General features: G+C 52.8%; 1 protein-coding gene across 1 annotated transcript in view; it reads right to left on the bottom strand.

Annotated features, from left to right (window-relative positions):
• Positions 1-22,644, bottom strand: part of LOC119095814 (tektin-4) — an 88,622-nt gene that overhangs the window by 19,464 nt on the left and 46,514 nt on the right. Inside the window, exon 8 of the mRNA XM_037218667.1 lies at positions 15,503-15,657. Within this exon, the coding sequence (XP_037074562.1) occupies positions 15,503-15,657 (155 nt within the window). The remainder of the gene's footprint in view (positions 1-15,502; positions 15,658-22,644) is intronic.

Raw genomic sequence — 22,644 nt, 5'->3', positions numbered from 1 at the left:
AACGTTTTTATTTGGAGCTAACAATACATTGCATTAAATAGAACGTCAGAGCACCACTCAGTCGGACAAAGCACCCAACAGAAGAAGCCACTTCCTTTCAAGGCGCACAACTGGGGGAGGACCAAACCAACGTTTGCGGTTTCAGGCAAGTACGTTTTATAATGCTTTGCTTTGCTTTGTCCCAGTATTTTTGTTGTCTCCCAACATTGGGGCACAGACGCTGGGAGGCGAGGGGCATTGTCGCCCATAAGAAATGATTTTATCTCAGACCACCACCGTCATGCCTGAGTTATTCTTCAGCGCATCTTGGAATGCATGAATACACAATGAGCTAAAAGTGAACAATCTTTAAAAGCAAATTCTCTAGAGACAGCCAAAGCGAAAGAAACTTGCAGCGCCCATTCAGCAACGTTATACCAGACGCGACGCAGCACTTACCGATCCACACTCATCCGGAACGACATTGGCTGCTGTAATCCTGGAATGGTACACCATCTTCTTGTGGGTGAGTGTGTTCTCTACGCGTCCTTGATCTAGGTATTTCTAGCTAGCTCTGTCAGGATTTTGATTCCAGGCCAGTGAAACCCCCCGACATTCGAATTGCCCATGCCTGCATTAAACCTGGCCGCTGTTGTCTCCTTTTCTTCTTTTCTTTCTCTGACATCATGTTGTTGTCTGGCCTGGTGACAACCTGTTCCCATATTGTCTGCCACATCCGGGCTTTCATGGAGCGGGGCAAGCTGGGAAAGGGTGGGGTGGAAATAGGCTGTTATTTGCAATACCACAGGTGATAACCTTATTGGTTGGCATCATACTTGGCATTACAAAGTCAAAGAAAACGGCTCTTATTTTCTAATAAAGAAAAGAAGACATGACTTGTTTTCTTTTAAGAGAAATTGACACTAATATCTTTTCTCGTAGAACAGGCTTTGGCACACAATATATTTTTGTTTCCTGAGGAGAGCAGCCGAACAATTAATTGGTTTCCGCAATACTGCTGAAAACATTGGCGCTGTCCAGTTTCAACAGCCTTACGCTCAAAGTACGCAAATAAAAACCAGAATGAATGAATGGCAGATATACCTATTACGAGCATAGTCTTCCCTAGTTATCCTCGATACTGAAGAAGCACCAAGTCCGAAATAAGTCTAATTCATTTTTGCTTTCTTTGTACACCATGAGTACCATGTCAAGCTTATCTGATATTACTTTTGACAGCAAATGATAAATAAATTATAAAAATACATCATGTATGCACGCATTTACACATGCACGCACGTTTCTATCTCTTTAGCACCAAAGGCGACATAAGAATGCTAACCATGTCAAGTCTGTTGGCATTTGCCTGCGCCGTGCCGCGGGCTTGTGAAGTCAGGAAGGTATTTCCGCATACTGCACCAAATTTCAACCCCGCTGACAAGTTAAAAGGCTTTCTTGCCGCGGAAAAGTCCTTCCACAAGTATTCACGAGCGTGCGTGAACGGCACTGGCTAATGTGGCACTGCACCTCGTGCAGTATACTGTATCGACGAATGATTAAGCGTACGCTTTACGTGCATTCGCTGTGCTAATCACGTGTCAGTTGTTACGCGTGTCGAATTAATCACGTGCGAGTTACTGAGTGTGCATGCACGCTGCTGCTCATATGACAAGTGGGGTTACAGCGTCACAGTGGCAATGCTCATCACCCGTAACATATCACCACCCCATCATATTTTGAGCAGGCGTCATCCGGCCGAAATAACTCAAGGTCAGCGGAGCGTGGGTAAAAAGTCGAAAGTTGCTGATCGTCTGAAGTGAAGCCTGGTGTCCAAGCTGCCATGGAATCTGGGCAAAATGTACCTAATAAAGATCTGGCGCTTTACCACAAACCGTCTTGACGCTGTTGATCTCATGCGCTACGAATGACCTCACCCACTCCGCTTGGAGTACCAGATGCACTAGCTCTGAGGCCAGTGCACAGTGCAGCCCGCCGCTGACTCAGCACGGCGATCCCAGCACCCGCCAATGGCTCGCAGCATGCGTCAACCAGCGACTGGGTCCGAGCCCACACAAGCTGCCAGACAGCAGTCGGCCGTTCATTCGCGGCTCCAGCCGAGGCACGCTCCACATCCGAGAACACGACCCTGCTACGCCCGCGCGTACGGCCCTACTACGGCCGAGAGAACGGTCAGACCACGGTCGCGACTGTCGTTCGGCCACGGCCAGCAGCACGGTCCGGTGCCGCGCGTCACGTGCGCCGAGCTGCACCGGGGACGGTTCGCCGCCCAGCCGGCTGGACCGCGGACCAGACCACGGCCCGGTTCGAGGACCGCCTCCGACGCCGGCATCTGGCAGCGCCGGGCGGTCTCGGCGGATATGGGGTCGTTTGTTTTCATCGCGGTCGGCGCGCGGCGGGTCGGGGTGGCTAACGGCGCAGCTCGGCCCCGACGCCCGTGGGTGGTGACTGGCAGCGAGGCGTGGAGGGACAGTACAGCCGGTTGGTTTAGGGAGGTCTTCACGGCTGCGGTTTTCTCATGGACAGCGGGCACCCAAAACCTGTATAGGATTGGTAACGGGCTGGCTTGGATAATTATTTGGAAAGCAAATAGGACAAGGCCTTTCAAATAAACTGGAAGGTGTAGAGCACCCACAAAATGGAAAAGTATGCATACTTGTATTGATTTCTTCAACCGCTCAGACACGGAATGTAGGAACCTGGTAAACGGACCGGTGACGGGCGGAGAGCACAGATATGTAACTGGCGCTGAGCGGGTGCTACCAGGACCACCGAGCAGCGGCCGATAACAGGAAGGCAAGATATCGCCGGCGAAATCCTTCACCTTGAAATTCGGAACGGTAGGCGGACTGAGAGAATAATTCGATAGAAGCTTTGCCACCACCAAAGCGGGTTCCACTGCTTTCTAGGCAGCAGGGCAGGCCAGGGGCGGCCAGCTCAGTTTCCGATCGCGCATGGCTGCAAGTATACCACGAGAGTCCACTCCAGCCTCCGTCGTCATGGTGACATATCGAGGCCTCGCTATTCAGCTAGACTGCAGTGTGGCCAGCGATGCCGCTGTAGCCAGGACTACCAGTCCCAGAGCGGGCACACTGGCCAGATTGGCAAGGGAGCTTCACCTCGAAACGGGGCGGGAGGGGGGGGGGGGGCAGGGGTCGATCTGGCACTGGCGGCCGAGGCACGAAAGTCTCTCGGCTGCCCTGTGAGACTGAAATAGTCCGACGTGAAATATTCCGACATGAAACAAGAGCGGCTGAGATGTTACCGCATGACTTGACCGCCGCACTACGCTCCAAATGCAAAACAAAAACAGTAGGCTATAAACAATCTACAAGCGCTCTGCGTTCAAGACCCAGTTATCACATACAAAACAATACCCGACACGGATTTGTTCCTGCATGCGTAACTGCTCTGGTTTGCGCCGTGCGCAGGGATGTCATGGCTGCTTTCGGGCTGTCAATACGAATACAGGAACTGGCATGGACGCGGCCATGGCTGTCATTTATCTTCAGGGTTAGCAGTCCCATCCTGGTTGGTCTCACTTGGAGCCAACGTCGACAGCGGACTCACCACATCGTCGTCCGTTTGGGTTTAGAGCTGCTCACGGACCACCGGTTTTCGTCTTTGGGGAAGGTTAACTTCTCAGGATATTCTAAACTTTGCGCAGCTAACGTGATGAGGGAGTTTGCCCGCCTATAACTTCTCGGCCAGCATCCCGCTAGGCGACCGTAATTACAAACTGTTGAAGCAAGGCATATAGCTTTTGTAACAACGCCTTAATTCATTTAAACGCAATATAGAACAGAGTGTGACGCCCAACATTTGTAACAACGCCGTAATACACCAACTCAGTACAGAACAAAACGTGATGTGTAACTTAACTCATATCTCTCCACGAAACTCAGCATCCCTATTCAAAGAGATATTTAGGTGCACTAACGTCGTTACCTGGATTTTAATTCGATTTAAGCATTACGGACGAGATGTTATGAAACCCACAGCCTTTCTCCAGTACCAATACTAAATTACAAGCATTTCCTCCAATACCTTTGACTCTGCTTTCCGTGGACCGATGGTGAAAAACCTCGTAGGGTCAATATATCTGGCACGCAGGTAGCAGGCAATAAAATGCGACATCACTCAGCAGACTGTCAGGTACATCGCAGAACTACGTGCTCCACCATGCGTCGCTTCGCTAGGATGACACTCATAAGCGCCCCCGCCGGCGTAGTGCTTCAGCTCTCACCCGAGACACGTGATGCGCTGCGGGCATGCCGCCAGCTGTTCATCACGTACTTGTACCGGATATTTCACCAACGGGCGCCAAGAGAGATCAACAGAGCGACGAGAATTGAGGTGAACTGGACTTTGGCTCCAGAGACAGTAATATTGGCACCTGCAATTTGCACTTTTTTAAATGAATGCAGCATATCTAGCAATAGATAGATATGGGTTTAGTGAGGCACATATGCATAATTACTGTCATGTCAATTCATTTGAAATCTAAGCACCACCATGACCTTCACGCTGTTTCGAAAATGAAATGGTCATGGCCAGAAAACTGGTGCGTTCGACGCCTTTTGGTACCGTAGGTGGCAATCTATGAAAATTGGAAATTCCTCATACGACGCGATGGCGCTATAAAGTTCAGTTAAAGGGTCCTTGAAGTTTTGGCGGCTAGTTGTGGCGCTGTATATGGAAAGGTTGTCGTTGTATCGTCAAAAGGGCGGGTCATTCCTCTCGTCATGAGATGCGTTCCAATACAATTATTGCCAGATGGTTTAACGGCCCTTTGGCATCCTTCCTCAGATGTTTGACAGAAAAGCAAACCAGCAATGAGAATACATAAAGTTTTCCATAATCGCAGCAGACGCGCAGCCTGAAAGCTTTTCAGAGCGCCCGATGTCTTCCACACCCCGTCTCATAAGACTGAGCTCCCTGCGACCATCCCTCTTCAGAGTGCCCGACGTCTTCGACGGTCCCATCTCATGAGACTGAGCTCCCTGCGAGCACCCCTTTTCAGAGTGTCCGATGTCTTCGACGGTCCCGTCTCATAAGACTGGGCTCCCCGCGACCAGCCTTGTGTACTGCCCACTGCCATCGATGCTCGTGTGGATCCCGGAGAGGCCTTCAAGGGATTTTTCTTCTCTTAACTTAAAGCTGCTCATTGGAGTAACCAATGGAGAATAATTTTGGAGCTATACCCCTCCCCTGGAGGTGGCGGGGGCCCTTTGAGAATTTTTGGTAGTTTAAGACACTCGTAGGGCTTCTGAAGAATAAAAACGGACGCCAGCCATCAAAATAACATCCTCAGCAAAAAAAGTTGTCACAAATAAAAAGTCAGAGCCCTGTTTCTGTCAGACATGTATTCCACTGGTGGTTGTCTTAAGGCATCTGAACCTTAGCACAGGGCTATACGGATGTCAAGACCCTCGTAGAAAGACATTTGCAAAAAAACAACAACAACAAAAACAGCGACAAAGAGGGGGACCCAAGACTGGAAGGACCCCAGTTACTCGATTTGTCCTCCTCCTGGGCCAAATCCTGGCTACGCCACTTAAGAGGCGTGAACAGCCGTTGGGACGAGAGGGCTCTCACTGAAGGTCAAGACTTTGTGAGGGGCCCTGCTTTTAGGCTCAACATTTTGCAACTAGGCTCTTTGGACGTAAGGGGGTCCCCTTTGGAGATCAGAACTTCAGGAAAATCCCCGGACGCTGCCCACTTGCTTCCCAACGCAGGGGGGGGGGGCGGCTGAAGTCCAAGTTGGGGGGCCTTGAGCCCCCCCCCCCCCCGGCCCCAGCTGAATAGGAAACTCCACCGCTGCTTTTAAGCTAAAATCGCGGTAGAACATGTGATACAAGAGCGGCTCAACGAATGCTGCACCCATACTTTTAAGGAAAAACAGTTCTTATTACACAAATCTGGAATGAAGAAACTCTTACTATATGAATGCCCGCAAAAGAATATGTCTGAAAGAACAGCTGGGTGTGGAATGTCCAGAGATATCGAAAAAGCACGACAGCCTGGAATGTCCCAAAAGAATACATGGAAGCGGAATCCGCAATTCTTCATATGTAACACCGACCAAAGGCTCACTGGATGCGCTGAACAGGGACAGTCAACAGGATGGCGCCTAGGCCCACCTTATGACACCGTAAGACGCATTGAGTAAATCGCCGCTCTGGCGCTCATGTTGGACTTAACACGTTTCTGTAAATAAAAAATAGCAATTTCTGACACATTTTGATAATTGAAGGACTAATCTGCACCGTATGAACACGCTGTCAGCTTCCTGTTTTTCAACGTGAAGTTGCATGAATGTCCGTGTTCTGCTGTTATTTGCTGCTCGTGCACCTAATTTGCTCCCGCAACATGCATTCGGATGTTTTGCACATAAGACGTTAAATGTGGCTTTGTGAAGGCGCTGTGAGTGAAAAATCAGCATGGCATAGTACAATGGCGCCCAGGCCCACCTCAATAGTGTCGTACGAGGTCGAACAGAACGCTTAACTAAAGCTGCTTCGTGAGAGCAAGTGAAAGTTGTATGATGTTCATGGGTCTTCACGGAACTCGAAAATGGAAAATGTTGTATTACAAGTATATGGAAGCATATTAATACGTCATAATAGTCCAGAGCATCTAGAATAAGGGCAGCATAATTATATCTACTTCATGCCAGCTAATGCCAAACATATCTTTGGCCCTTTACCCGAAGCGAACAATAAGATTTGTTTGTAATGCTAGCACAAAGGCATTCGGCGCTTACGGTGCTAAAGTCCAAGACGAGCGCCAAAAGATGTGTTTTTTAACTCATGGGCTACACGAAGGCGACAAAAACAAGACGGATGTGCTAAAGTGGTGCTGTTGAGCCTGACACTTTAGTCACGGTTACTGTCCTTCAAAACAATGGTTCGCTGGGACAGTACATTTATTCCTATGATTCGGTCCGCATGCGGCGCCAAAACCGGCGCCAAACCTTCTACTGAGGGCATTTTTTCTGGACAGCGCCAAGCAGTCTAGTTTAGTACTAAAAGTCAGCTACCGGCGGCCATACCACTTCCACCTTGTCTTCGCATTCACGTTATGACAGGACGTGGTGCGCGCCGGCCGCGCTGGCTCTACAGCCGCCGGTGGTCCCAGCGCCGCACGCACTGACCACAGCACGACCGACCGGCCGCGAACGAATGCAAAAAGACAGCCCGCTCCGACGCAACATAGCGGGCGGTTTCCGGCGAGCCGATTAGCAAGCTATGGCGTTCATCGGTCGGACATCCGCAGGGAACCGTTAGCCGATCAGTGGAAGGCTAAATAGCCGCTGGAAAATGCATGCGCACGGGTTCGAACCCCGCACTTGAGGATACCCACTTCGGTTCCTACTCGGCCACGCTTAGAGATGCGTACGGTTGTTAAATTTACTACATGGGCTATCTTCAATTTGTTAAATTGCACATTTGAACTGTTTATACCATTAAAACAAGTCCACTTCAACGGTTCCCTCATTTCTTAAAAAGCCAGAGACGGCCATGATCTCCTGTTTTTTTTCTTCGCATTGTCAGTTGGTGATTTCACGCTGATGATAATCGGTCTTTGATATGCCAGCGGGTGCTGGGTAACCAAACTATTTCAGGCAAGCAAAGGCTAAACTGCAAAAATCAACGTTCCATGGCGCCTTTATGATTACGAGAAACCATGACCACAGCTTGAAACGCACGGGCTTGCAGCATGAGCGTTGCTTGTCAAATAACACTGTTCCACCAGCGTCTCCTGGCATAATGAAGATCGATTATTATAATTAGGAGTGAAATCACGCATAACGCGGATCAAACGCAGTGAGTGATTTCATTTTTTTTTAAATTCATTGTTTTCTTTGTTCTGAGGTAGATACGTGCTGCATCCAGCAACACATAAACGAAATGGTTGTGAGATTATTTTCCGCTCTAGCATTTATGTATAGCGTTTCACAAACATCAATACATTATCAACTTCTTCCTTAGGAGATTCCACCGGAGCTCCTGTCCCACAAACCGCGCACTACCTCGTCAGGTAATTCATTCCTCCACAGAAACGTACTTGCGTTTGCTGGATGGAGTAGCATCCAAATCATCGAGTGCAATCTTCAATTTGTATTTTAAGGCGATGAACAAAAACAATTCGGCTTTGTGAGGTCTAGGAAAGCCTAGGCACTGCCTAATTCTTCAACGATTTTGCTGAGCTCTGGCTCGATACAGTGCGTTTCGCGACAGTGAGACATTCACGAGTTCCATGTAAACAAGCAAACAAGTCAAACTCGGGTTTGAATTTGGCTAGGGTATGTCAGCGCGTCAGCCCTGCGCGCACCGCCCAAATGGGTGTGCTCGTTCGCTCGCTTCACTCAACCAGTCACTGGGGCTGAAAAAAATCCGAATCCATATCACGTGGCCTCTATCTTGTCGGGAAAACTCTAGATAAGACGCTATATTTTGAGTAATGGAGAACACTAAACAAAAGGAGAGCAAATCAACATTTGGGGGGAGCTTATAGTCGTTATGAGTTTTGATGGTCATTTCCCAGAGTTTGAAAAGTTTCAGGATAGTAAGATGATACCAAAGCAATGCTCTGATAACTGCACTGTCTGGCAAGATCCTGGGAAATTTTCCAAAGCCTGGGAGGCCTTGAGAATTTCGCTAAACTATTGTGACCAGCTTTGCTCTTGGGACCCCGGGAGTCAGGCGTCTGCGGCTGGCTGACCTGACAGCTGGCTAGCCACGACCGGCCCTGAGGCCAAGGAAAGCCCTCGTCATGTGCAAGCGCCGGCGACGGCGCCGAGGCCAGTCAACAGTCAACAGCAGTCAGTCAGTCAGTAAGGCAGTCGGTGTGGACGCCTCGAGCGACCACGTATCCGCGCCGGGCCGGGGAGCGGCGCGGGCCGGGATGAGAGGGGGCCACCGGCCGGCTGCCGCCCTCTCACCACCGGCACGAAGACGCGTCGCTCGCGTGCCGGCGGCGTGCCAGCACCGTCCACACGGCGCCGCCCCGCCCAGGCGGCAGGGTCGCCGCCGATGCCCGTTGCCGCCGTTGTTGCGAGCGGGCGTCGACAAACGGCGGCCGGCCGGCCCGCCTGAGCCGGCGGTGCCCCTGAACTTGGCAGGTGGGCAGGCGGACGACGGCCGGGGGTGAGTTACGGTAAGCAGCGCCATCGGCCGCTCCATTAGCGACACGACGAATGTAGCCGGTGGCTGGTGTTTGGACTACACGGCTGATGGACCGCTGTGGATGTTGGATAAGGTTTCGGCGCCACGTCACGCTTCAATTAAGTGCTGCCTTAGTAACCAGTCCGTAACGAGGAACACCCCACGGGGTATTACGCCGACTGCGATCGCTATGGGGCTACTTAACCCCCCACCGCCGCCGCCCCCGCTATCTCAAAATCTAATTGTCGGTCGGGAAGAATGGCGAGAGGGGGGGGGGGGGGGAGGAGGGAGGAGGAGGCCATCGACCACCCAGGTCAATGTAACCCGGGAAACGCCCAGCTGACTACAGTTACACACATGGCGACGTCACAGGCGACAGAAAATTCCTCTAAATCCTCAATTAATGTGACCTGGCGCCCTGCAGATCCGCACTAATGGTGGGAAAGCCCTGAACCAAACATAAGACACTCACGGCAGAAGCAGGCCATAACGTTCATAAGGATTGCGGTTCAAGGTCAAGCTAGGTCAGGTCAGTCAAGTCAGGTTCATGTTAGCCCACCTCATCAGACATACGTGTCTCGCTCCTCTTGGTCTCACGACCACTATTAGCTCTGATGAGCTAGCCAGATGGTATGGGTTTGAAAACCTTGTTAATCTTGACTGACGATCACGAATAGGCCGCACAAATCACTTATGATCGCAACCGCTATGATTATCTCGCACGGCCTAAGTCGGTTACATAAAGTGAAACCAATGATTATGATTGGCCTGGCTGGCGAACACCCCGACAATTTGGGAAATGGCGTCACAAATAAAACAAGAAGCAGAAAGGTGTGTGTGCGAACTGCTGCTTGCAACGCACACGAAGAGATTGGAGCTGTCGTGTTTGTTGAAAGTATATGCGGGGTAACAATACTTCAAACAATGCATGCAGTCCTTGTTCCGTGTAAAATAATACCGAGCATAGCGGGGCAAGGCCCGTGGCCGCCTTCACTGGTGATGTAATCTGTGATACGGCCACATGTCCTATTAATCTGTTCCCAAAATGAGATCAAATGGTCATCTGTCAAGCATCGTTCTGAACGTTTGTTGGACATACCCAGAGCCCTTCTTAAGTCGTTCCAGAAGCTCCGATGGCGTGGGGGGGAGGGGCTTAAAACACCTTCCTAGGCAAACGCGAGCCGGGGGCGAGGACATTTTTGGCAGCTGGAGAAGCACTTACAGCGTAATAATATAACAACAACGCACTTATGTCCTCTTCTCGTGGACAACAGGACCATGCACAGCGGCGAAGACTGAAATCCAAGAACGATTTATATCCCAATATTAACAGAGAAATTGTCCGCCCTGAGCCAGGCAGTCCAACTTTGCAACTGTACCCAACCTGCTCCATGAATTTCTCCAACACTTAAAAAATAGATACACATCCGATGGCACTAGGGACTGCCAGGCTGAATGGATCGATTCGAAAACGTTTGGGCTTGCAAACCGTAAGAAGCTTTACTAATTTTACCATGGAAAACAATGAGCACCCACGAGGTCGAAGCGTCGCCGAGGAGCGTGGTACACCATGCCGTGTTAACATCTCTGGCATTCGTTTCAGCTTTACACAGCCACAAATGGCATGGCCTTCAGCCGGTCTCTTCAGGGCCTTCAGTCGGTCTCTTCGGGGCCTCCAGCCGGTCTCTTCAGGACCTTCAGCTGGTCTCTTCAGGGCCTTCAGCGGTCTCTTCAGGGCCTTCAGTGGTCTCTTCAGGGCCTTTAACGGTCTCTTCAGGGCCTTCAGTGGTCTCTTCAGGGCCTTCAGCGGTCTCTTCAGGGCCTTCAGCGGCCTCTTCAGGGCCTTCAGCCGGTCTGCGCCGGTTCGGGATGCCGACTTTTCTGCGCGTCGGTCAGGCACTGCGCTGGCTGTCAGCTGCCAGTTATCTGCGCGTCGGTCAGGCACCGCGCTGGCTGTCAGCTGCCAGCAGTGATGACTGGTGACACCGGACGAACACCGCCCACATCTGTGCTTGGCCAGTCCTGGTGGCAACTCGCGCACCTGTTTACTTTGGCGCGCAACGTATGCTGCAGTTTATGTTACACATTGTTGATCTGCAATGCGGAGTCTTTTTCTGAGATCGGTGTGGTTTGGGATCGTACTCATGCAGGAACACAGGATGAAGCTCATCGCTGTAGTCAGCAAATTGGTTTGGTGACCTTAAGTGGAGCTTTGACCGCATTCGACAATGTGTAAACCCTTAATAGAACGGCTTTTTCCGACGAACATGAAACAACATTGCAAACACCAACGCCTTTTTGGCATAGTATTGTTCACACAAATTACAAACACGACGACGGCTCTGCACATAGGCATTTAACAAAATCAAACAGAAAAGCTTAAACCTTATACAGAAATGTCGGTCATTTTTCTCTGTTGACGAAATTGAAGTACGACTAGCTAATACATATTATGCAACGGAGGCGAAGTAAACCTGGTGTCTACTGACCAGAGAAGTCCAGTCATATCCCTGGACTAGAAGCCGACGTTGATTGCCGCGGGCGTTGTAGCCGCCAGAGCCGCACAGACCGGCGCTCATACCCCTGGACTAGAAGCCGACGTTGATCGCTGCGGGCGTTGTAGCCGCCAGAGCCGCACAGACCGGCACATGAGTCATGATGGACGACCTCTGCCCGATTTCCCACGGGCTGCATCCACGAGTTCCTTCCAGGTCCCCGCAGTGAAACGTCCGAGCTTACGCACACATCAAACGCATGGCTTAAACTTTTGCTAGAGCGGCCTTTGGCGCCCCTGTAAAAGACGAGCGACACTAACAGACACGTGTTTTCTCGAGAACTAGGCACAGTACAGCCAAGTAGAACACGGCAACGGGTACCCCCTGCCCATCAGAACTGCATATGGTCCGAGGCAACGAACATCGGGGGAGGTGACCTGTCAGGAGTAGAACTAGTGACTAGGTTACCTCCTTGTCCTCAGAGCCGCATACCACGACCGAGAAGAGACCGGCGTGGAGCAAGGTTTAGCGCCTCGAAGCACATACCGACAGTGACCTATCGGTGGGTGCGAACCGGGTGATGTCAAGTCAGGTCAGGCATGATGAGCACAGGCTGCATCCCGTAATGGGTAGAACTGAGCGTGGCGTGAAAATAACAGAAACTGAGCTGGACAGCACTTTTAAAGATTTATTCCGACCCTTTTGAATGGGAGCATTCATGGGATCAGACCTCACGTTAAGCAGCGTTTGTTGTATAAGCCCTGATCCCTACCATCCGATTGTGCACTCGTGCCGCAATGCACGGTCAGTCCCGTCCTCTGACGTCACCTGACCTTTGGCACGACTGCTGCCACCGGCCGCAAGCCATACCAGTCAAGGTCAAACAGCGCGCGCCTGAAGCGACTCGAACCCACCCTGTCACGGATGGGTGGATCGGAATGCAGTCGCTCCAAACAGCTGATCGATCGGGACAGAATATGCCGTTTTGACTTATCAAATGGAATGAAAGATCTTTTGAAATGACCAAACCATGTCGAACGAGTTCATCAAATTGAACATCAATAACCCCAATGTCATTCCGGTGAATATATTTTTTTTCTTTAAATTGGCTCACTTGACGTAGTCCGCTCTTGGACGACCAGACCTAGTTGCGGTTACAATATCGAAAAAGTGCTACCAGGCGCCGCAAATAAATACAAAATAATTTTATTAGGGCATATTCTACTAAAAACGTCTGCTATTCCGCGCTATCTTGTACATTATCTGAACGAGAAATGCCGTGGCCGTCACTCTCACAAAGACGTGATTAGTTGTGAAAAGGAAAAAGTGAATAGAAATACCATTACTGGTGAAAAGTGAAAGGCAGTGTATTCAAATCAACAGAATGCGTACCAATGTTACAACGTTACCTACAACAAAATCAGGATCATGTGTTGAGTGGTTCTGCAGTTATTCTCAGCAGCCTGCCGGAAGCTGATCAGGATACCCGTAGTGCGAGAATTACGTCACTGAGTCTGCAAGCGGATAGCGTAGCTCAACTCGAAGGCCGTTTGCCACGCGACCGTCTACTGGAGGGTGTGGGGTTTGAGCCTTGCTTCCGGCCGAGAACTGCGTCGTCCCTTTCAGCGATCGGCGCTGAGAATGCCGACGCCATAATTTCTTAGATGCTGAACGCATCGTTTAGCCCCGATAATAAATAGCATTAATTGGAAATGCATCTTTGATGCAAACTTACGTCTCGGAAAACGTCAACGCACCACTCGACGCGACTGCTTCCAAGGACACCGGCGCGAGCAGCAACCGCTCGCCCGTCACCCCAGCAGCCACTGCTGTCGACTGCCGACGTCGCGCGGCCCGGCTGGTGTCTCAGTCCCGGTCCCGTCTCCATCACCACCGCCTGGAACCACTGGTGTCTCGGTCCCGGTCCAGTCGCCAGCATCGCCGCCTGACACGCGCGCCATCGACACGGCGACAGAGCGACGCTGACGGTGGTCGTTTCCGTGCAGCGAGCCGCTAACTCTCCGGCGACCGCCCGAGCGCAGCGCGGCCCAGCCGGCGGCCAGCCGGCCTGCCCGCGAGCGACGGCACATGGCCTCCTGAAGCGCGGCCCAGCCGGTGGCCCAGCCGGCGGCCAGCCGGCCTGCCCGCGAGCGACGGCACATGGCCTCCTGAAGCGCGGCCCAGCCGGTGGCCCAGCCGGCGGCCAGCCGGCCTGCCCGCGAGCGACGGCACATGGCCTCCTGAAGCGCGGCCCAGCCGGTGGCCCAGCCGGCGGCCAGCCGGCCTGCCCGCGAGCGACGACACCATCGGCCCCAGTCCCATCACCGACCAAGTCCCACCATCGATCCAGCCCCACCATCGGCCCCAGTCCCATCACCGACCAAGTCCCACCATCGATCCAGCCCCACCATCGGCCCCAGTCCCATCACCGACCAAGTCCCACCATCAATCCAGCCCCACCATTGGCCCCAGTCCCACCATCGGTCCAGTCCCACTGACGGCCACAGTTCCACGGTGTGACTGGGGTGCTGGCAGCGGCCCCATTTCCAGCCCTGTCCCAGTCCCATCACTACACCTGCCCCACCGTCGGTCGCGGACCCAGCATCTGCAGCCTGCACCATGTCTGCTCAAAACTCCGCGCTTGATTGACCCCCGCGCACCGACGCCACCGGTGGCGGGTCAGGGAGAGGCATGCACGCGCAAACCGATGTCCCCATCAGCTGGCACCTGTGGTGCCTCACCCGCTCACGCCGCAGCGACCAACCGTGGAGGCAATGCGGCAGAGGTTGGCTATACCAGACTGTGCGTTTCGCTATACAATCACTCCGAGAAGAACCCCTTTGGCCCCGTCTGCTGGATCCGCGACATCGGTTGCAACCGGAAACCAATAATTGCGAATTGCTTTCACAGTTTCAGAACTGAGATTGCAGTCAATCGCAGGGAGCTGGCAGATACAGTTCGAGCCTGCTGTCAACGTCCTGGCTTAAGGGCTGTGATGAATATCGGCTATGAGATTGCACGGAGTCAGTAAGCTTCCTGCAAGCGATCTTCAGCTGGAGTCTGGTAGTTCAAGGATCTCTGGCCTCATTTCGTTCTCTATCAAAACCCAAACAACCGATCTATCTATCTTGCCACCAGGCTTCAACCTGAGGCCTTCAGCTCTCGTACAATTCCATTGACAAGTTAGTCCAAGACCTATAATCACTTCGCTGCAAACTTCATCAAGATTCACTCTTGAAGTTTACGGTATATCACGGAATGTAGGCCGCATTTCTGCGCGTAGCAGCAGCTTATCGGTGGCCGCGGCTGCTCACAAACGTATGTGCTATCCATCACGTAATTCATCGCCCAACGATTTTAGCGCACGGTGGTTAACGTAGCGGCAGGAGGCGTTCCTTGTTCTCTTGCTTGCTAGTTTGTCCTGTGCCGTGCTCTCTCCCAACGCCATCCTTCGGTCCGGCGGTGCCGAAGGCGCTGGAGGGGTGTACGGATCCGCCTGTGCCAGTGGTCTGTTGGTGCAGTACCAGGACATGCTTTCCTGCACTGAACCAATTCAGTTCAAGTAATACCAGTGCCGCCAAGCGCCAGCCAAACTATGCCAGCCCTTTGTCATTACCTATGCATTCGGGCCAGTGTGGGTACGCCGCCCACACCTGGCTTTCAAAGTAAACCAATTTCTGGTGTCGCTCAAAGAACGGGTGCGCCAAGGCTGTGCCGGAGTGAACAGCCACATTCCCACCTGCCTTTCCCTCCCCTCAAGATCTGCAATCGCCCACCACAACGTGCTCCCTGCACAGCCCTCCTGGGCGCGCTGCTGGCCGGGCGGGAGGTGCGACCGACCTGCACTGCGGGTGGTCGCGGGACTCCTCGACGTTCGGCCTGAAGCCGCGCCTGTACGTGCGGGACTGCGCCACCATCAGTGGCCGCTCCAGGTCGTCGATGGCCTGCTTCAGGTCGGCGATGGCCTGCTCCTGGTTGGCGATCTCCTGAATCACCTGCCGGTCCGGACGCCGGGCCTCAGACAGACGTGAAGGGGGGGGGGGGGCGGTACTGCGCCTCCAGGTCCTGCGGGTTTATATGGCCGCGCGACTGATTGAGCATGCTTCCGTACGCTAAACACGAGCCAAAACAACGCGCCGGCAGGAGGTGATAAACTGAGCAGCAGGATGCATTTACATGGGCGACTTGTATATCAGTAGGACCGACCCAGTGCACTTGCTGCACATACGAGTCGATATAGCGTCACTTTCACAGAACTGGGACGTCCGGCTGCGGGGAGAGAACCCCGCACTGTACGCGGCCGTCTAACGGGCGTCCCACCGCGGTCTCAGGTCGCTGCTGCCGCTACCCTAGTGATGACGTCACAGGGTCACCGGCAGCGTCACAGGGTCATAGGCAGCATCACGGGGTCACCGGCAGCGTCACAGGGTCACGGACAGCGTCACAGGGTCACCGGCAGCGTCACAGGGTCACGGACAGCGTCACAGGGTCACGGGCAGCGTCACAGGGTCACGGGCCGCGTCACAGGGTCACGGGCAGCGTCACAGGGTCACGGCAGCGTCACAGGGTCACGGGCCGCGTCACAGGGTCACGGGCCGCGTCACAGGGTCACGGCAGCGTCACAGGGTCACGGGCCGCGTCACAGGGTCACCGGCAGCGTCACAGGGTCACGGGCAGCGTCACAGGGTCACCGGCAGCGTCACATGGTCACCGGCAGCGTCACAGGGTCGCGGCAGCGTCACAAGGTCACCGGCAGCGTCACAGGGTCACAGGCAGCATCACGGGGTCACCGGCAGCGTCACAGGGTAACGGCAGCGTCACAGGGTCACGGCAGCGTCACAGGGTCACCGGCAGCGTCTCGGCGGGAGCGGCGCTCGTCGCGTACAAACCGCGCAGCTTGGCGGCGGCATTCGTCGTGACGACAAACATGGCCTGACCGGTGGAAGGGACTGCTCCACAAGGTGTTTTGAAGGAGGCACTGTACCAAATGGCATTTTAGAGGGAGGACTGCACCACACAGCGTTTTGGAGAGAGGGGGGGGGGCTGCTCCACATGGCGTTTTGGAGGGGGACTGTACCACATGGCGTTTTGGAGGGGGACTGTACCACATGGCGTTTTGGAGAGGGGGGGCTGCTCCGCATGACGTTTTGGAGGGGGACTGTACCACATGGCGTTTTGGAGAGGGGGGGCTGCTCCGCATGACGTTTTGGAGGGGGACTGTACCACATGGCGTTTTGGAGGGAGGACTTCCCCACTTGGTAATTTGGAGGGGACTGAGCCATATTGTGTTCTGAAGGTGAGGGAACTATTCCACATGGGGTCATCGACATCGTGAACCACTTTTTTGAACCGTGGGTCACGACGCCCATGGCCCACATACCCCATACTTGTTTGTCTCCGGCATATCTACCACTACTGGTCGAATGGTGTCCTTTTTACAATCGTGGCCTGGAAAGGTGGCTTTTGACCGCGTAAGCATTTTCTCTTGCATGTGTCCGCAACTATGTGTTTCCGTAAAGGGAAGATACTCCATTCTCGTTTTCCCCAATGGTTTGCCTTTGAAATAGACCACATATAGCGATATGATAATCTTCTGATTCGCACCACATCTTCCTATTCGCCAAAGGCTTTCTGACTTCGGCGAGATACATGTATCAAGCTGTGGACATACGGTGGGAGGTGAGCTAGCAACACTTCATGAGGTTTGCATTATGGCGATGGCATCTGTAGTTGCTATAACCATGGCGTTATATCCGAGGATAAAGCGCAAGGATGACAATATTTCATACGTTCAGAATTCCACAGGGCTGAAAACTGCCTTGAGGAGCTATGCTCTCGTTATGCTCGCTCATTCTGCCTACGCCCAAATACCTTTAAACAATCGATGCCAAATATTGCTTACGCCTTTCGGTTCTCCGTTTTCGAACAACACGGCCATTCTTGGAAAGGGAACGAAAGGGACAAAATGCGATTGCCGACTTGTTCGACCACAAATCGCTAAAAAACGAGATAAGAGCCTGGGCGGAAGATAGGCACAGATGATCAAGATGACACACATTATAGCCGTACTACCTTTTATACTCTGAGTGGCCCTCAATGTGTGAGCACGGACAACGGATCCATATCGCATGACAGGGCATCGCACGGCAACCTGGCATTACACAGCCATCGTCATCCAGAATGAAACATGACCACGACAATACTAATTTTCAAGCCGGCTCAGCGAGACCCGGCCTCCACAACTCATAGCTTTGCAGTGCTCATATGAATGGAGATGCGGGTCATGTGTCGCACGGTATTGCAAATTCTTGACAATAAGCCATGGTACTACAGTGCTCAATGGTGGGTGCCAGCAGCCTGACCTTTGAGAACGAACCACATGGACTCTCCCCCGGCCCTACTCATCAATTTCTCAAGAATTAACTTTATCGCCGTTCTATGAATCTGCAGAAACACTCCGTGCGCAGCAACGAGCCGACGCATTCAGCTCAGCCGGATGGAGCCTCTGTGTGATTTAAGCGCCTTGGTCACGCAATGTGCATATCCGTCCCCACTCATTGCGCTGAAAGCACCAGAAAAGCAGCAATAAAGGCAGTCCCATACGAAAAAGCAACTACACCTAGACATCTGGCGTTCGGCGCCACCAGCCGCGCGCGCCAATGTCTTGTGCGTAGCTCCACTGGTGCGCGGCGTATTCGTTGCTGTCACCAACAAACGTACGTATATTGCGTCTGTCGCCTGATGTGGTCACTGCGAACTGACCCAGCGCTCTTCGGATGCCGCCGACCCCGCAGCGAAGCAGGCGCGCCGCACCCAACTACTTGCTGCGCGGCCACCCACCTTCCCGCCTACCAACAGCTTGCTCCGGGACGTTGGCAACACCAAAGGTCACACGGCGTTGCCAACGCGCAAAATCAAGATCTGCTTAAAGCGGCGCCCACCCGACTAAGCCCTCAACCAATCAGAGCTGGCCAATGCCGACGCGGATGTCGCGTCAGCATTGGTCCGTTTCTGGGGCTCGGTGGTCAGCTGGAAACTGACAGCGATATTTCATTGAAAGAATCTGCTCAAGCTGTCGACGCTTGTCAAATACAGCCGTATAGATGACAGCGGAGTGGATGAGCGCCAGGTGGCATTGGCGTTAAGGCTATAGGATGGCAAGTGATTAATGGATTCCTGAGAGAGCAGCCGCCGCACAAGAGCCTTCGAACTGCAAATATATACATATATATATATATATATATATATATATATATATATATATATATATATATATATATATATATATGCGGGTTTATATTTTGAAATCAAAGTGGCTTAGCTGGATTCTGTTAAATGCTTTAGAAGTCCTGGACATTTGCCTCTCCACACAGTCCCGCTCGACCTCCACGTATTTCCGCCACCCGTTGACGAGTCCTTCAATTCGCCACTAACGCCTGTGTTGGGCAAGCGCTTCAGATCGGTGTCGTATGCTTTATTAACGCCCTCCTTGCTGGCGAACCGGCGGCACCTGATACTCTCATTGGCCTTTGAGAACGACAGTCGCATAGGACATAGGCACTTGCCAGGGGAGTTCGCCGGAAACAGTCGTATAGGCACCAGCCAGGGGAGTGTACTGGGAACAGTCGTATAGGCACCACCCATAGGAGTACACTGAAAACAGTCATATAGGCACCAACCAGGGAGTACACTGGGAACAGTCGTATAGGCACCAGTCAGGGGAGTACGCCGGGAACATTCGTATGGGCACCAGCCAGGGTAGTACACTGGGAGCAGTCGTATAGGCACCAGCCAGGGGAGTACGCCGTGAACAGTCGTATAGGTACCAGCTGGGGGAGTACCTCAGGAACAGTCGTATAGGTACCAGCTGGGGGAGTACGCCGGGAACAGTCGTATAGGCACCAGCCAGGGGGGTACCCCAGGAACAGTCGTATAGGCACCAGCCAGGGAAGTACCCCAGGAACAGTCGTATAAGCACCAGCCAGGGGAGTATACTGGGAACGGTCGTATAGGTACCAGCTGGGGGAGTACCCCAGGAACAGTCGTATAGGTACCAGCTAGGGGAGAACGCCGGGAACAGTCGTATAGGTACCAGCCAGGGAGTTCGCCGGGAGCATTCATATAGGTACTAGCCAGGAGAGTACGCCGGGAGCCGGAGGGCTTCGCACTGCCAGGGGGCCAGCATCTCATAGGTGCCCTGCCTCCGAAGCAGCGTCACGTTGTCCTGAGGCAGCCAGGTCCATGACTTTCATTGAGCCGTTCTCCGACACAGTGTCATTAATGTGGATGCGCAGCTCTCAATCCTGTCAGATCCTGACTGGTGGCCTGTGGACGCCCCGCGTCGTCCGTTCTGCCTAGATACCGTGCATACCGCGAACGGCAATTACTTCAAACTGAGTCTTCGAGAACCACTGCCATCCCGGCGTGTATGATCGATATGCGATGCGAGAGCCAGCAATATGCTGCAGCTTTGCCGATAGAGCAGATCTGATCTGGCCGACCTCTGAAAAGATTCTCGGTGGCCATTTCCCTTGTTCGAGAAACTCGCAGCAATTTTCATCGTCGTTTAGGCTGTTCGACGCACGCTGCTGAGGCCACGCTAATGACGTCGCCTGCCTCTCACCCTGCCAGGAAGGGCGGATACCGCGGGGAATCGAGCCCCGTACCTCTGGTTTCCCACACGCGCAGTGCTTAACGCAGACGCGTCAACTACTGCACTATCAGCAACCTCCATAGCTGCCTTCAATCAATCAACCAGCATTTTTTTAACGTCCATAAATTGGCTATCCTGGTTTTAAGGCAAGTTTTACAGACGAGCTCGCACGCATGCGCACACGTAAATGCACACCCACACACGCACGCACACGTACACACACGCACGCAGGCACGCGCGCACGCGGGTATTGACAATAAAACACTTAAGCACATGGTACACGGTCACACGTCAGTATGTTGGAGCAAGGTTGCCGGATGCACGCATCCAGGTGCGCCGATTTCCGTGCCGCCGCAGGGAAGCCTGTACTATGTCGACGCATCCCGCAGCCCAAAGCCGCAACGGTTCACCTCAATGAGCAAGGCGTGTGTAGGGTGGTATGCGTTTATTATGTCGACGCATCCCGGAAGGCAAAGCCGCAATATACAGCAGCAGCTGGGCTTCGCATAGCAGCTGGGTTTCACGGTTATTAAGAAGTAGCAAACACAAAAGCATTTTAAAATGCCGTAGAATGAGGGCCTCGAGGGAACTGGGGAGGGTAAGGAGCTAGCCGAAAGCCTAGACCCCTTCCGAGCTGGAGGTATGTGCTGCTAACATCACTGGGAAGGGAGGGAGCTGGCCGAAAGCCTAGACCCCTTCCGAGCTGGAGGTATGTGCTACTAACGTCCCTGGGCTTTAAATTGCTTGTTTAATGTGCTACCCGTCATTTAGCTATGCCGGGTGATTAAAACCGTGTCATTACTAACTTACCGAGTCAAATAACTGACACGGCTTGGCCGTCGTCAGGAACTAAAACGACCCTTTTTAGGAAAGGATAAACATTGCCTTTCGAATGAGGTTAGACTCCACGGCAAACTATGGATCGCAGTCCGGTTGTGTGGAGTGACGCATGGGTTGTGCAGTACCGCAAGACTGCATTTTGCTGGCTTTATTTGGCGTTTTCTTCTTTGGTGTAACGCGTTGATATGGTGCCAGAGCATGGATAACGCATATTAGATGCTCACGTAGCTGGGCTTTAAAAGGCAGCGGAGAGCATAACAAGGTGTAAACAGCCACCCAAAAAACGTTGGAACACATGCACCAATCCCAAAAGTATCAACCATTTTGACGCCGGAGGTAATAACAGCCGCAAAATTAGGAGTGGCACCTCCAATCTCCAGGAAGGCTACCGAGACATTTGTTAAGTGCCACAAAGTGCCACTGACAGTCGCGGTGCTCATTTAAGCATGCAGTGTAGTAAACCTTAGTGAAGCAACGGTGAACACGGCTTCAAAACTTTTACTTTGCGGTATGCACTTGATGCGGTGCGCCTATTAACGTCGAGTATTGCCGATATCTCACGTTATTCTCGAACAATATTATGTTTTTCGTGAAGCCTGAACACCCTCAGCTTTATAGAAAGTGGCGGGAACATGTACCGCATTAACCGGATGTAGAGTTTCCTCAGTGTGAAATGTTTAACCTCTTACTGACCTTCAACCACCCAGTCATGATATAATGTCTTACAGGTAAGTGTTGACACTGCTTTACCCGCCATGTGTCAACGCCATAATTCCCGTCACGCAACGAATCGAGAGGACCGCATGAGGCCTGGTCTTTGCCTCCGGATATTGAAAGCTCCCTGATTAGCAGTTTTGCTGGTCACACACCCTGCTCGTCAGCGGGGGACATGAAAATAAAATCTGCAAGATGCAAGTCATATGCGTTTGCAGCCATGACTTTCGCGATGCAAGTAGTTTGTCTCGCCAAATGCCGGCGGCAGCATTCATGCAAAGCAATCAAACGCATTTCAGATAATAAGGTAGTCACGTGCCCATACTTTGCACGGCTGGCTGTGATCTGAAGCCGCAGATCGGCACGGCGTCTCTCTGACGAACCTGGCCAGCCTTGACAACAGCCAAGCCACAGCCCAATCTGCTCCACGGCATACCCCCTCCGTCGCCGTGCCCGAATTGCTTTTGGCCTTCGCCACGGCGCCCGCGCTCCATGTCACAGCGTGCTCACATACACGCAGCGCCAGGCACGGATTCGGCAGGCCACCAGAGCCCGGTTGCTGACGCGGCAGCCATTGGCACGCACCGGAGGCGCCGCCCGGACAGTGGGAGGTCGCAGTCTCGGGAGAGGCATCAGCTGTTGCCTCAGGCACAGCTCTGGCTAGTTTGCGTGGTAGGTGCGGAGTAACGCCCGGCACACAATCGAAACAAGTGCAGGCGAGTTCGCACAATGACGTCTTGTAATTTAGTTCCCGGCTGCCTGTTTTACTGCTTGT

Source organism: Pollicipes pollicipes, unplaced genomic scaffold (genome assembly GCF_011947565.3).
Source record: "Pollicipes pollicipes isolate AB1234 unplaced genomic scaffold, Ppol_2.1 Scaffold_4219;HRSCAF=4965_pilon_pilon_pilon, whole genome shotgun sequence".
NCBI classification, from domain to species: domain Eukaryota; kingdom Metazoa; phylum Arthropoda; class Thecostraca; order Pollicipedomorpha; family Pollicipedidae; genus Pollicipes; species Pollicipes pollicipes.
Note: the sequence above shows the minus strand (reverse complement) of the source record. Positions and strands in the feature narration are given on the sequence as shown.